This window comes from Protomyctophum parallelum (assembly GCF_964188405.1).
Source record: "Protomyctophum parallelum genome assembly, chromosome: 20".
Lineage (NCBI taxonomy): Eukaryota > Metazoa > Chordata > Actinopteri > Myctophiformes > Myctophidae > Protomyctophum > Protomyctophum parallelum.
In genome coordinates this window covers 29,524,109-29,539,398 of record NC_139718.1, presented here as the reverse complement: position 1 = coordinate 29,539,398, position 15,290 = coordinate 29,524,109, and the positions used below count along the sequence as shown (strand labels likewise).

General features: G+C 40.3%; 1 protein-coding gene across 1 annotated transcript; it reads right to left on the bottom strand.

Moving 5' to 3' along the window:
• Positions 1 to 1,775: 1,775 nt before the first annotated feature.
• Positions 1,776 to 15,079, bottom strand: ganc (glucosidase, alpha; neutral C). The gene is made up of 25 exons (XM_083791553.1): positions 14,921 to 15,079; positions 14,530 to 14,592; positions 14,175 to 14,277; positions 13,116 to 13,243; positions 12,065 to 12,241; positions 11,941 to 11,965; positions 11,759 to 11,825; positions 11,023 to 11,119; positions 10,072 to 10,255; positions 9,769 to 9,913; positions 9,039 to 9,274; positions 8,739 to 8,865; positions 8,512 to 8,591; positions 7,379 to 7,522; positions 6,978 to 7,074; positions 6,745 to 6,846; positions 6,252 to 6,426; positions 5,488 to 5,556; positions 5,300 to 5,364; positions 4,888 to 4,964; positions 4,704 to 4,778; positions 4,308 to 4,421; positions 3,612 to 3,724; positions 3,153 to 3,256; positions 1,776 to 2,421 (listed from the first exon to the last, which is right to left on the bottom strand). Exons 1-25 carry the CDS (start codon positions 14,947 to 14,949, stop codon positions 2,312 to 2,314), a joined length of 2,706 nt encoding a protein of 901 aa, XP_083647679.1. The 5' UTR covers positions 14,950 to 15,079; the 3' UTR covers positions 1,776 to 2,311.
• Between the last annotated feature and the right edge of the window lie 211 nt (positions 15,080 to 15,290).

The window sequence follows — 15,290 nt, the reverse complement described above, 5'->3', positions numbered from 1 at the left end:
AACCCCTGGCATAAATCCAAACAGCCAATCTCTGATTGGCTCCTTGTTTGTGTGACGTCCCCCCTCACTCACAGCAGAAGCAAAAAGGCTGCAGTAGGTGTGACAGACATTCACTTGACATGCATTCACCTCTGCATTTGCATACACACACAACGCACAAACACACACGTACACAAACACACATACACATTTGCACATATACACGTAAAGGTTTGACTATTTCATGCCCTCCCATTGGTGCACTGAACAATGACCTTTCCTGGTCTGTGGTGCTCTGGTGCCATCATTGTTGGGTGACACAAAGGCCATGGGGGCATGTAAAGAGAGGTTGGTGGATGCCCTACCTCAGCAGAAGGCATTCAACCCCTTTAAACCTATTCTCAATGGAGCTCAGCATTGAGCAGTCTCAGCACAACCATGGCCGGCTAATGCTATGGGTATATGGCTGTGAAGGGGTGCTCTGCTGTCTATTTCTTGTCTCTAGTGATATGTTACAAATTCAATTAGTTGTTTTGAGTGCTTTTATGCCGTACCGATGGCTTAGCCATAAGGTAAACGCATTCGATCAGGCTTTGGTGGAACAGATTGTACCAAAGGTTCCTGCTCCTGCCTCCTCTGCTGTGATAAATTAAATTGATTAATTAACTTTTTGATATCTTTGGTTGGCAGCAAGTGGCTTTAAAAGCAAATGGCAACACACACATGGCCTCTGACCCTGAAGTGCACAACATTTTAACACTAAGTATATCTTGAATTTGGCACTGAACATCTTCCCTGAAACTTCTAATATTCTCTTAGGAGATAAAGGACCTGGAAAACCACGAAAATAGGTGGGAATAGCATCACTGCAAAGAATAAAAAGACTGTTGGCTCAGAAGCGCATTATTTATTAATGCTACATTACACTAACACGTTTCGGCAAGAGCCTTCATCAAAGCATATAGTGATATGCTCTGCCAAAATGCATTAGCCTGATGTAGCATTAATACAGGGTTCCCACACATTTTTACCAATGAATATCCAAAAAAATTAACCCAGAATATCATTCAGCGCAATAATGCGTTTCTTACTCCTATAAGCAATGCCCAAAGACAGGCAGTGTAGCAACAATAAACAGAATATAGAATGCTATAATTCTATTCCAAATGTTTTGCTAGGGCATAGGATCACGCTGCAGCACGTTGTGAGCTTGTAGAGCTGTCATATTTATCACGTACAGGTACACATTAGGCTGCAATCACGCTGCCCGTCTGACGACTTATGTTACATATTTCGTGTAATGTTATACATGTTTTGTATTAAATCAATAGCCAAAAACAAGACATAGCCAACTATTCCAGGACCCTTGATAAATTACAAACCTTTTCCAGTTCCAATTAATAAAAATATACATCTGAGCCAACAGTCTTGCATCTTTATTCTTCGGAGTGCTGGTATTTCCACCTGTTCTGATAGTTCAGTATCGACTGTAGCTGAGCACCCACAGCCAAGGAGGCCATCAGAGACCAAACCTACATCCACAGATAAAGGACATTATCTCCTATGCCATTTCCTGACTAAGCCATTCTCACCATACAGTATATATGAAATGTTGGCAGTCTAGTAATTCAAGCTAATGTTATTGTTGCAGTTGGTGTTATCTATCTATGAATGATAGTATTGGGTTGATTACCTACAGGTTCAAAAGGCCAAAAGCCATTCACAATGCTCATGCAGCAACTTAAGGACGCATGCATAAAGGAACTGTTTGAATCAGCTACCTTGGAAGCTGAAGGTCAGGACAGCTTTTATTCAAAAGAGCACCCTATGACAAAAAAAATGACAACAGAAGGCCTTCACATGGCTCCCAACAGCCTCCATGCCCAAACCTAGTGTTGGGATACGAAAGCACGTTATGGTTTCTGAATCCAAAATCAAACTCATTTAAATCCCAGATCAAATCATTTCAGTAAAACTGTTAGTGGACAGAGCAGGGAAAACAATTTCTCTGTGCAAAACTGTATAGAACTAGGGTTGGAAATGTATGTAGTCCATGTGTGTTCAGACACACAAAGAGAGTATTCTCAGCACTTGAATCAGGTGTAAGCGGTAGGCAAGAGACAAATTGAAAATCAACGATTCAATGAGATATCGTTTGACTCTGAACGTAACTACTTAAGCCCATACGGCATACTTCAGCATATGACGAATAGTCAAAATAGTCGATCTACAGGCTCACAATGTGAGCCTGTACTTTAAAAATAAAAAAATACAATATTCAAAACAGGTGAAAAGGCTGATTAAAGGCTGATGAATGAAGAATGTGACATAGTTAATCTATCTGAATGTCCCAGTCCATCACCACTCTAAGGTTGAGGTTGTTCACTTTCAACATGTGCCGGTCCTCCTCGTAATGAAACTCAGTTGACATATAATTGGTATCTGGTAACAAAAAAACAAAACAGAACAATTGGCATTCTATCTTTTCTATCTATCTTGTGTTTCATAGTTTAATATGTCATGACATTTAGCAATTTGCTGGCATTGTTAATGGGAATGTGGGTTGTTCAATATGAGATATATCGTTGCTGTCGGGAGGAAACCTCATAACAATGCTTTTTAGGTTTTAGATTCTTTGGCATAAATCAGTGCTATTGAACACCCTTTACGTCTGTATGTTGCCTTCTTCAGGGCATACCCTGAAGAAACGTTGGTTCCTACTCTGCATCCTAATAAATAATCGGCACTTTGGCTGTGTCTTTGTCTTTTTAAGACTTATCTTTTTAAATACCGTATATAAAGTTACAACACCAACTTTGATGAGACTGTATTGCTTTGTATAAGTATAAGGTTTTAAAAATATACATTTTTGAACATGAAAATGAACATTTTGGAGTTATGAGTTTCCTCCCGACAGCAGAGATATGATATAACAGACATGTCATATATCACAGTATATAAGAAAGGTCATGTCATATATCACAGTATATAAGAAAGGTCATGTCATATATCACAGTATATAAGAAAGGTCATGTCATATATCACAGTATATAAGAAAGGTCATGTCATATATCATACAAAAAACAATGAGGTGCAAAAATATGACATAAGAAGTAGGGTCATGACACGTGTGAATGTGAAATTGTGAATGCATATTGACAACACATCCTCACCAAATACATGTACAGTCACGTGGCAAGGCCTCCTCTTCAGCCCCAGGACAATGAGTGACTGAACCATGCAGCCACTGTGAAACTCACCCTCCTCACTGCCACTCCTGACAGAGACAACACCTTCATGTCAGTCATGGATCAATACATTCAGAATACAGTTTGCGCACACGCACGCACACGGTGGGAGAGATATGTTGGGATACGTTCTATTATCGTCAGTATCAGAATCAAAGTACGGCAGCTGTGCAGGAATGTCACTCCAGTACACCAGTGTGTACAAGTTAAAATACATGAACCCTGAGGGTTTTACTGTGTAAGTGATCTACACCAAATCTCTTTGCCAAATATATCTGGATGTTCACCGCAGAAAAGGGAAGCTAGGGTTCATGTGGTTAAATGTTACGGCATTTGTTAGTCTTGACATGTGTCCTTCACTGGGGAGGTGCGAGGGTGACCTACCGGCAGAGCAGACGGCCTGACAGCATGCTGAACGTGCGCAGGCAGAAGGCCTTAGTGTCGCGGTATCTGAAGGAGTGGCCGTCATCCAGGTACAGCTCACCGGCAGCACAACCCTGCAGAGGAGAGGAGGTTTAGACTCACAACCACTGAACCCAAACATCCCTATTCTAGGCATTCAAAGAAAATAGCCAATCGACAAGATGTGTAGAGGGGGAAAAGAGTGGAGAAACAACGCATGTCAAGTATAAAGGGCTTAAGCGGTTAAAAGATACCGGGTTCCAAGTAATAAGAAAAACATAAAACAAATAGGTAATTAATGTATTTGTCTACTGGTTTAAATATTGATATGTTTGTCTCTCCACAGAGCAAGCCCACAGTCCTAGATTACCAACATTTAGTTCTGTTTTCCCAGAATCATCATGAAAGAGAAGTGGCAGTATGATGAATACAAAACGTAAAGGACAAAACGTAAAGGGACTGATAGCAGGATACAACATTGTATCCTGCTATCTTCTTAGAGTTTGGTGGTTGATTAATCAGTGATCAGTGATTAATCAGTGATTAATCAACCAAATCAATCAAGTCAGTACTGTGTACAGTACAGTGGCACTTTGCTCTTTCATATTTGCTCATTTGGACCCCAGTATCCCAATACATCACTACTGTATATAGTTTCTCACATAGCCAGACGCTTACCACAGAGTCTAGGGCCACCGTGAGAGAGAAGGGGTACTGTTTTTGCTCAGCTGTACAGGATCCACATTCTGTCACCCTGGGAACCACAGTGCCACCTCGCTGGAACACAGGTACCTGTAGAAAGACACCACATGAAGGAATACATACATTTACATTACAAAGATACATCATTTTAAGTGTTTCTGAGTATAGTTCTCCATTAGAGAGAACTTAGCACTCATAATTCACCGTAATGAATTTACTGTAGTCATTAAAAAAAGCTAGCTTCAACCTATCTTTGTGGTAAAATGTAAATATAACCTCCAGCAGTAGTCCATCAATAGACTATTTTCAAATGTGTACCCCCAACTGTCCCATCCCCACCCCCCGGTGGGCAAATCATGTAAGGACACCCACCGTGTCCAGGGTCACTGGAAAGTTCAGGGTCCTCCCTCCTTTGTACGACTTTGCAGTATGGATATCATACCAAATCTACAGTACAGACAACAGAAAACAGAAGCCTTATTTTTCAAATGTAATACCAGATATATGCACACATTATAATGCATTAGTAGACTACTAAGCACTTATCCTTATTTACCTCGTTCGATTCTGGAAGTAAAACTTTGACTTCTTGAACACCAGATTCAGTTACAGGACAGGCAAGCAATGCAGCTCCTGCAGGGAATGAGGGAGGTACAGTACATATATAAAGTGATCTTGTAATTTGATAGAATCTTGGTCCAAAATGTGTCAAGCATCTTTATCTGGTCGGTGTGCTCCATTTTGAGAAACATTTGTGACTATTTCTAGTTTCTTTATCACAGAGCACAGAAGCAGCAGATAAAGAGGAGCGATAATATTTGGAAATTATTAGCTATTCAACCCAAGGTTTTACCAAAGTTCAACATGGCTTTAAAGCATGAATAAAAAGAAAAACTGTGAATTTGATTGAATATTCATTGATTTATTGCGTAACAAACAACGATTACTTTTTAAAAGGAGTTCTTTACCAATCATATACTGGTTGTCCACATCAAATATGCTTTGTTCTTCTGGATACTCCACCCATAAAGGTCTGTTGTGATGAATAAAATAACTGTTGACTTTTGTGTTCGAAACGGCAATTATGAGAAAGATTTGAGTAATATATTAACATCCCACTGACAACACTGCTTTAACAGAGGGCAGCAATACTAACCTAAGAGGAGGCAGCGCGGAGACATGTGCTTGGTGAAACAGAGTGTACCAGTATGGCAGCAAGCAGTACCTGAAATACACAGAAAACAAGAGGTGTCTCTCATTAGGAGCTGTAGAAAGAGATAATGGACCATCTTACCATCTTGTGACTGTGTGAGATCTACACTGTGATCTTGTCTTGGTTAGTTAATAGCTCACATATACATCTCAAATCACATTATGATTAAGTAGAAGGAACAGTTCCTCACTAATGTTTGAAATCTTGTTTGAAATGACCAAACCTGCCTACCGGCTACCGATGATGTCACTGGCAGGTGACATGGAAATTGAATATTCCAGTTGAAGTTCCAGTTCCAAGTATGGTATTTTGTGTTTTTTCACTTACAGCAGACATACAGTATATTGACACTGACACGGATGGACGTCTAGTCATTCAATCATAATTTTCTCCCAAATTTGTACTGTTGTCTGTTGACATGTTGATGAATTTTATTGTGGGAAATGTATAACCTTCAGTCAAATTCTGGTGAATTATCAGCTATTTATCAACCCACTTTAATAAATGATTTACTGTATAGTAGAGTCTCTTTACTAAACTGGAAAGTTTGTCTTGTAAAATAGGAAACATCGTCGTTTGGAACCATGTCAAAATGTACAAAAGCTGTCATTAATTTTATTTATATTTTCATGAACATGATCTCCTTGCTACACGGCTACGCCCCGCCCTTCCTGTTTTCATGAAGATGAACAGTGCTTTTCCAGTACCTCTGCTGAATCACAGTACGTATGGCAGCAGTGACCTCGTCTCCAAACAGCCAGGGCTCTCTGCGCTTTGTCTCCTTGGCAGAGTGACCACGGAAAAATGGTTGCAGTGCACCCGCCTGGTACCAGCGCACCAGCAGCTCTGGCTCCGGGTCCTGAACAAACCCCCCAACGTCCGCTGAAATGCAGATAATTGTCCTGTTGTCACATTGCAAGTTCAATTTATGTCAGTATGTACTTTATGATACTAAGTCATCTCCATCAACATCACCAAGATAAAGCCCTGCTATTCTAATGAAAACAGAATAACTGGTTATATGATAATAAGGGATCAAATATATCTTCATGAAAGATTATGGATAATGTATTTGAAATCACAACTTTTACTCAATGTTATTACATTGAGTTAAAGTAATTCTGACTCCCTTTTTTTGTTAATCTTGTTTTTTCTTTAGTTGGTTCATATTTTAACTGTCCATTCATGAAATCCACTCACCACCACAAAACGATATGCCAGCCACACTTAGAGATAACAACATTGGGATGGATATCTTCAAATAGTCCCAACTGGCAACGTTGTCACCTGTCCATATTGCTCCTTTATGTAAAAACAAATAGTAGAAACAAATTCCTGCTTTAATCAAGAAATAAATAAAAACAATAACAAGGTTGACGTGCACAAGGACCGTTTCCCTTTGAGGGGAAAAGGACAAAGGAAGTATATATTACCGAATCTCTGTGATCCTGCAAAGAAGGAGCGTGAAAGGACAAAGGGTCTCTCTGTGCCTCCTGAGCGAGTTATCAGACCATCTACTGTAGCCATGTGCTGGAGGGTGATGACAATAACGCAATAAAAATACTGTGTAATGCTGCTGCCATTGATACTGTAGGTCTTTGACTATATTAACATGCTGTAGTGTATGTGTGTAGCAGCAACACTTGCTGCCAGTCTTGCTGCTGAAAACCTAAACTAAATTAAACTTAACTAAATTAAGCTAAGTAACCAACTGTACAATACAAAAATATTTACCAGAATAATATACAACACAGAACAAAACTACAGTAAACGATGGCAACTAATGTAAAACTCAACCAAAATAAGACCACAGTATGTGCTGATTCCATCTCACCTGGTAAAAGCCATATAGGTTGTGAAGCTCCCTGTGTTCCCAGCCCCCAGAATGAACTGCATCCTTGGGCATGGTTTGCTCTGGACCCCCGAACACAGAAGGTTCATTCATATCATTCCACACAAACAATGATGGCGTCGAATCCTGAGTCAGACTAGAAATTAGTGCACTGCATCAACAACTTCCACACTTTTAGGATTTTTTTGTTTTTGTTTTAACACATACTCATTTTTGAAAAACCATGGCTTAATTGTGTCAGGACTGAAAGATATGCTCTCCTCCCTCAATGTGCATTGTTCCTTCGCGAGAACACATGGATTTAGGTCGTCATGTACTGTATAAGGGATAATATCTTTCATCTGGTCTTATAATAACAGAAGGCATTGCTTATGTTTTGTACTCTCAGTAGGCATGTTACAGTCACAGACATTGCTTGTCTATAGGTGTTGTATTTCTATGTTATGTTGTAGTTGTTTTGGTTCTATGTTCTTGTCTTCCCCAGGTGTTTCTCATGTGTAATCAGCCCAACTGCTTAAATCGGGCTTAAATAAGAATGTAGTACAGTCAACCCCCGTCCACATGCTGCCACATACTGCTTCCGTAAGATTGCTTTGGGAAAACATGGTACTGGCTGACAATCACCCCTGAGTCTGACTTAAAATGTTACGTGCCTGTGTTAAGTTTATTAACTTTATCTCGGTTCTGATACCTTCACTTTCTGGAAACTACTGTATACTGCGAAAAGGGGTTTTCTTTTCTGTTTGTGGACGGCTCAACACCATTTCGACCCGTGCAGGGATATCCTGATACTTAACCTCTTCTCTGAGCTAAGTGTAGACATGAGGTTACAAACGGAGCTAGGGTTTGATCATCACCTGCCTGGCTGTCCTGCTTTGGGGTCATCACCTCACCAGAACATGACAGTACAGTAGGGCTGTATTTTGCGTGTCTTAAGTACCAGGTCTTATTACCTAACTTGAGTAAACTAAAGACCTGGAGGCGTGATCAATGCCATTTGGCTATTCTGAGTGGCCAAAGAGCATTGATCACGCCTCCAGGTCTTTAGTTTACTCAAGTTAGGTAATAAGACCTGTTACTTAAGACACGCAAAATACAGCCCTAGGTGTTCTTACCTTGTAGCTGTCCAGGGCGTAAAGTCTGGAGTACCATGCTCGAGTAGCTGGACTGCTGTAGTCCACATAGCATGACTCACCTACAGTACAGCATTTGGGAGAGTGATATTTATGTCATTGTGCTAATGGAAATATTGAGAATTCACAGATGTTTTACTTTTTAACAATCATTCCAACAATCATTCCAACTCACTAAACATCTAAAAAGGAAATGTACAAAAACCTACCAGGCCAGCATGTTCCCCGATAGATCTGTCCCTTACTGTCCTTGACAAGATGTCCTCCATCCCAAGCCATGTTAAAGAGAGACCACTCTGCATCCACTTTGATGTGGGGATCATTTATGACCACCAACTGGAAAGGTATGTGTGTAATTACATAGACTTATATGTAACATTTAATTAAAAAAAGAAATACATCTGATCTGAGTCATTATGTTATTTTATAATACTGTCTTCAGGTATTACACGTACATTCCAAAGAACCAAACTGAAGAACAATTCAACTCAGAACCTAGAAAAGCAAACCTTCCTCTTCTTCTGCTCTAGGTGGCGTTGCAGGCCAACGGGATCAGGGAAGAGGACAGGGTCCCAGGTGAAGTAGCGCTTCCCCTCAGTGTGTTCGATGTCCAGCCAGATGACGTCGTAAGGGATGCCATGGCAGTCGAACCCGGCGTCCACAGCTTTCACGTCTGCCTCGTCATCATAGTTCCATCGACACTGGTGGTACCCCAGGGAAAACAGAGGTGGCAGGGCTTGATATCCTAGTGGCAAAAAACAAACAAAGAGAGGACATGATTCACTACAATTAAGTATGCTTTCATTCATGATCATTGAGGGAAAACACAGGACAAAAATGAAACATGAAGAAAAGTGTCGGTTTCAAACAGAAAAATGTAATTCTTTGTTATAGCAGTCCTTTGTAAACATTAACATGGTAGCCATGCTATGAGTGTGTTTTCCCTAATGTGTGTCCTGTATCTGTATCAGTACTGCAAATCCTCCCCACTGTTGCTCTTGTAAATGGAGCAAGTGTGTAGTGTAGTAGCAGTGCAGCGAGCATGCAGACAGGTAATGTAAAACAACACAAGGACATAACCTGCTTGCGCGTGCACGCACACACGCACGCAAGCACGCACACACACACACACACACACACACACACACACACGTCACACACACACACACACACACACACACGCACACACACACACACACACACACACACACACACACACACACACATACATACACACACCTGTTAGCTGAGCATACTGAGTGAAGGTCTGGGTGGGAGTAGGTCCCAGCAGGACCATACAGTCAATCACACCACTCTCTGACTGCCAGTGTACGTCTGTATGAGGGGTAATCATCTTCTTCTTCACTGGGGGGGCACAGTCATCCTGGTAGTAGGGCCAGTGAGAACGTAATGCATGTTAAGCATACTGTAAGAAGTCTACATTGGGTTGAGTATCTTTAGTGCTGTTTGTGAAGGAGTACAACCATACTAATAGCCTTTGATAGAGGGCCACTATTAACCTCGACATTCTGCGTTATTCACCTGCTGTTCATGGGAGCTGTGATAAACATTCACAAAGGTCTCTGATGCGTTGAGCCAAAATATGCCCACTGTTCTGTCCGCCTTGTGGGCCAGTAAGAGTGGTACTGACCCATACAGGCCAAGGCGACTATACAGGTCATAGGCAAACACGTCCAGATTATACAGCCGATACGGTCCACTGTCCCTGGGAAGGGAGATGTATAAAAAAGGGTTGCAAATTGTTCAGCAATTTGGAAGTTGGTAGCTTTAAAGGCCCAGCCTCAGTTCTTGATTAGAGGGTTAACACTACAGACACATCATTATGCCTCTGCTGGCAATAGCCGTGATCGGAGGAATTTTGTTTTTGGGTTGTACATCTGTCTGTCCCATTCTCATGAAACTAATATCTCAGCAATGCCGTGAGGGAATTTCCTCAAATTTGGAACAAACATCCACTTGGACTCAAAGATGAACTGATTAGAATTTTGGTCAAAGTCACCGTAGCTTCACAAATCAAATTTCATACATGTTAAAATTCTTATTATAAAACTTACATTTCACCAATGAATAAGATTTAAATTAAACTACGGTATTACATTATACATATACTATATGAGCCTCGACAAACATGAATGTACAGTAAACTGCAACTGGTTGGCAGAGGCATACAGCCTTGCTGTAATTTGGGGCTATAATCGTTTATGTAATAGTGCTGTAGTTTGTTTAAATTTGTAATGTTTGTAAACATTACAGGAAAACAGACCTCTATTTTGGTTTATGATCATGTAAGAAAGATCCATATAGCATGTTTTCCATAAATAAATAATGATCTTTAAGAGTGTCTGTGAACAATTCTGGATTGGGCCTTTAAAGTGCTGTCATAATGTTGTATTGTAGAAATCATTATCATGAACATTATCATTATCGATATTATCAACTAAATGAAATGTGTGAGCATTTGATTCATCATACCTTGTATCCCTGAGTTGTAGGCTATCAGCATGCTCTGGAAGACCGTACACATGGCTGAACCCATGAAGACGGACATCAGCCCCTATGCTACTGGGACCTGTGGAGAAGAAAATAAAACTTCAAAAACCGTTTTGAATAATATATTTGTATTAATATAATTTTCCTGTTACAGTACTACGTATTGTGCCAGTTCTTATTTGTTGAGTTGATTTTAATCTCAAAGGGCCGATCTGGTTACAAGCTCACAACATTTTGCCTGAGTTTGTAGATTTTCTATTTTGGACAAATACATTTGGTGTAGAGTGAAAAATCACACCCGTGTGAAGTGAGGGGTGCTCTTATCATCATACATAATCTCATTCCGACCAATGAGAATTTGTGTCCTCACCTTCCACTTCAATGTTTGTGTTTATGCAATGTTTATTTACACAAACACTCAAAACTCCATTCATTGTCAATGTGGCATTCAATGTTCGTGTTTGCACAAACACTCAAAACTGGCCATTCATTGTCAATGGCATTCAATGTTTTTGTTAGGACAATGTTTGTGTTTACACAAACCCTCAAAGCTGGACATAGGAGGGGTAGCGTCCCTCAAAAAAGAGGCCCAAATAGACCCCTGGGGATCAACTAAGTAGCCTATATCTTTATTGTACTTTTTAAGTGCTTAACTGATGAAACTAGACCAAAGGTCTGGCTACTTGGCCATTAAATACTCAACATGACCCAAACCAACCATTAGCTTTGATGTCCACAAACTGTCTAAACGTTTCCTTCCATAGCCCCAGTGGATCTTCTTCAAGCTGCAAATAGTCAGTGGAAGCAAAGAAAACAGGTAGATATTTGTAGAGGGTCTGACTCCAAAGCTAAGATTAAAGCAATATTATGTTGCAGTGTTGACTAATTTGATTTTCTTACCTCACCACCACCAGAAGATGCAGCTCTGAGAGAGAAGGGAAATGAGGAAATGCACGAAAATGAATCTGTAAGACAAATTAACGCACACCTACATGTTTGCTTTCCAGTCAACATCTGCTCTCACCTGGGTGGAACCTGCAGTGTCTCAAACCATAATTTCCCCTCAGGGTTGAATGTGACAATGACTTCCTCATCACACAGGATCTCCAAGTGGAAAGGACAGCCCCACAAACGAACCCGGTGATGCCCCGAAGACCAAGTTAGAGTGACAGAATCCTTACTTTGCCTCTCCACTCTCAACCTGTCAGATGGACCCAGAGCAGTAATATCAGTTTTAATAGTTTTTTTTTTGTTGTTGTTTGTTTTCCGGTTTTCCAGCGGAGACACAGGAGAAAGGCTCTGATGGGATGTGATCCTATAGGCCAGCTACGGCAAGATTTAGTTGCGTGCTTGGTCACATATGATGAAAATGGCAGATCTACAAGCTCACAATACGTCACAGTGTGACACATTTAGAGTGCGCGACACTGGCACTCAACTAACTATAAATCAAGCTTAGGGAAAATTAATATTTTGTTGCACAACCATCATTTTGTTGCACAAAATCAGCTATTTTCACCAAGCAGCGTGGTTGTACGACAAAGTTATAGGCTTAATGGTACTTACAATGAAGTAAGTACTTCACCACTTGACCTCTGAAGGGAAGTGGTGAAGGCCACTAGAGGAACTGTCAACCAAACTAGAGTATTTATGTGTTTATATAAACAGTTATGATTTATTAGTTACTATATATATTAGTTATTCATGGATTTTATTGCCATAGATATGAAATTAATGCAGTTTCATGGGTCTTTCCAACTCGCCAAATACATCTTATAAGGGAACACAAGACCAACAATTTTACTGTGACAATGAAAGTCACTATTTACTTCAGTTGAAAAGAGTAATTTGGTTTGCAGATGGGATTTTACAACAAAAACACAATTAATCACCACTGTACACTGTAGTAGTGTATACAATACTGTATACAGGCACACATGCAAACAGTAAGGTACTGACACTGCACACTATACAGTGTACAGTATATGCCGTTGTGATTGATTTCTCATCTTCTTGTTGCGATGTTGTGACTTAATTAGTGTCATAATGGAAGGAAATCCAAGCACATTTCTTACTGTTCACACTGTGGTTCCGCGGTTAGCACGTCTGGAACTCGGTAACGTGCTTTAATGGGCTGCAGCTCATCCAGCAAAATTCTTACAATCCCACATTTACTGGGTGACACACAGAGAAGTAGTTCCACCTAACAAAATAGGTAAGTGATTATGGTAAAGTACAAGTAATTTGTATATAGCATATTATGTTATATATACTGTATCCATACTGTACCTTTACCCAGCCTTTATTTTCCCTAGTTGAGGGCAGTGGTGACTGAGCAGGTGATACGTTTGCACTGATTGATCGGCTCTCATATCATCCCTATTTACTGTATACAGCAACTGACCATTAAGTACATTCTAAAGCTGCATCTTCCCTAGGGGTTACATAGCAACTGACCAATAAGCGTCACCTTGCCCTGAACTAGCATTGCAAACAACCTTGCTAGTTGCTACCATATCAGGCATGGACGAAACTCAACTGTCAAATATGGTGGCTTATGTTTGAACAGTGCGGTAGAATGTTTATCTGGGTGCAAAGACGAAAACAGCTGAATTACTGTAAACAGTTCACAGAATGACTGTGTACTGTACACCAATAAAGGTGAGGCATGCCAGCAACACTCCTTCTGTGTTCTGAGCCAACTCTCTACACGCACTGTTATCCCAATGGGACTGTACCTTTTTGTTTGCTGAGGCTATTCCTCGAGGACAGTACTGTTGATCTATTTATTTAATGCTCTTTTCACACTGTCTTCTTTGTGAATAAATAAAGCTATGTATGTATGTATAATATATGGAACAAATACTGTATAGACAGTACATGTACATACAGTAATATAAGCTGTCTACATATCCAAAATATGAAACATTTTGCACATCCCAAAATGCGAGGCAATGAATAGAGAAAAAAAATACTTACATTTACACATATATATTTGGCACACAGAATAAACTTCAAGCCTTTCTTCCAAGAGCCTTTTTCCTATTTTTAACATTAATACATTCTCCAAGATGTCGGATTATCTTATGCTGATGTAAAACCAATATGAAATGTGACTTGAAGCTTGTCCAAACCTGTATATGAGGTTCCAAGACATGAATGAGTGCCCCTTTCTCTGTCAGTGTCAAGGTATCCAGAAGGGCCCTGTACTGCAACTTAGGGCCCTGCATCTGTCGCCTAATAAGTGACAGTCAAATTTAGCAATAATAACATTCTCATTGTGTGATCCATCTTAACAATATCACTTGAATCTGTACACTACACATTATAATGTAATGTGCATGTTAAATCCACTAAATTATCAGTCGGGACAAATCAGTCATAAATAAAAATGCATGACTGCCCAAAGCCCTATGCAGAATATTACATTAATGATATGGTTTATTATCAAATGTATTAATAATATTAATGAACACAGACTCAACACACCTATAAAATGCCACCTGGTCACATTTCTTGAACTTTTCTTTTCCTTCATCATCGGGGACAACACTGCATACAGGAAAGTGGAGGATAGCAGGATAGGAAGGCAAAAAAGAGAACAATCAGTGTTAACAAAATACATTACAATTACATGATACATCCCACTTGACACAGTCTCAGATCTAACGGTGCACGGACTGTGCTGTGCCCTCTTCCCTTGCGCTTTGTACGGTACGTGCGTGCTAGCCATGGTTCACATGACGCTCGTACTTCACGAGCGTCATGTGAAGTGACTGTCATGATAATCATGTCACTGACAGTCATGTTTCAGGGCTACGTGACACCTGTAGAATACTAGTAGCCTATGGATATAAAAATGTAACATTTGTTTTTATACCTAACAATCGTTTGGCCTTCTTCTGCCATTTCGGTAGACAACTTTTCTGTCACTGCGGACAGTGCGGAGTTCGTTCGTCCTCTTGTTTTTCTTGCGTACAGTGTACACTGCAGTCAGATACCCTAACCCACTACAGTGTGGTGTGTTTACTGTGTACTGTAGTGTACACTACTGTGTGTACTGTACATGTCATGTCGTGCAAAGGACAACGACACACAAGAGGAAGGACCGGACGGATTTGTAGTCACTACAAGACTCAGAAACTACAATGTTAGTGCTATACAGTCTATAGTCGGAAGAGACGGCCGCCCGCCCTGTGAATGGCTAGTTGGTTGTCAGGCAACCAGGTGCTGAGTTTGCACACCACGTA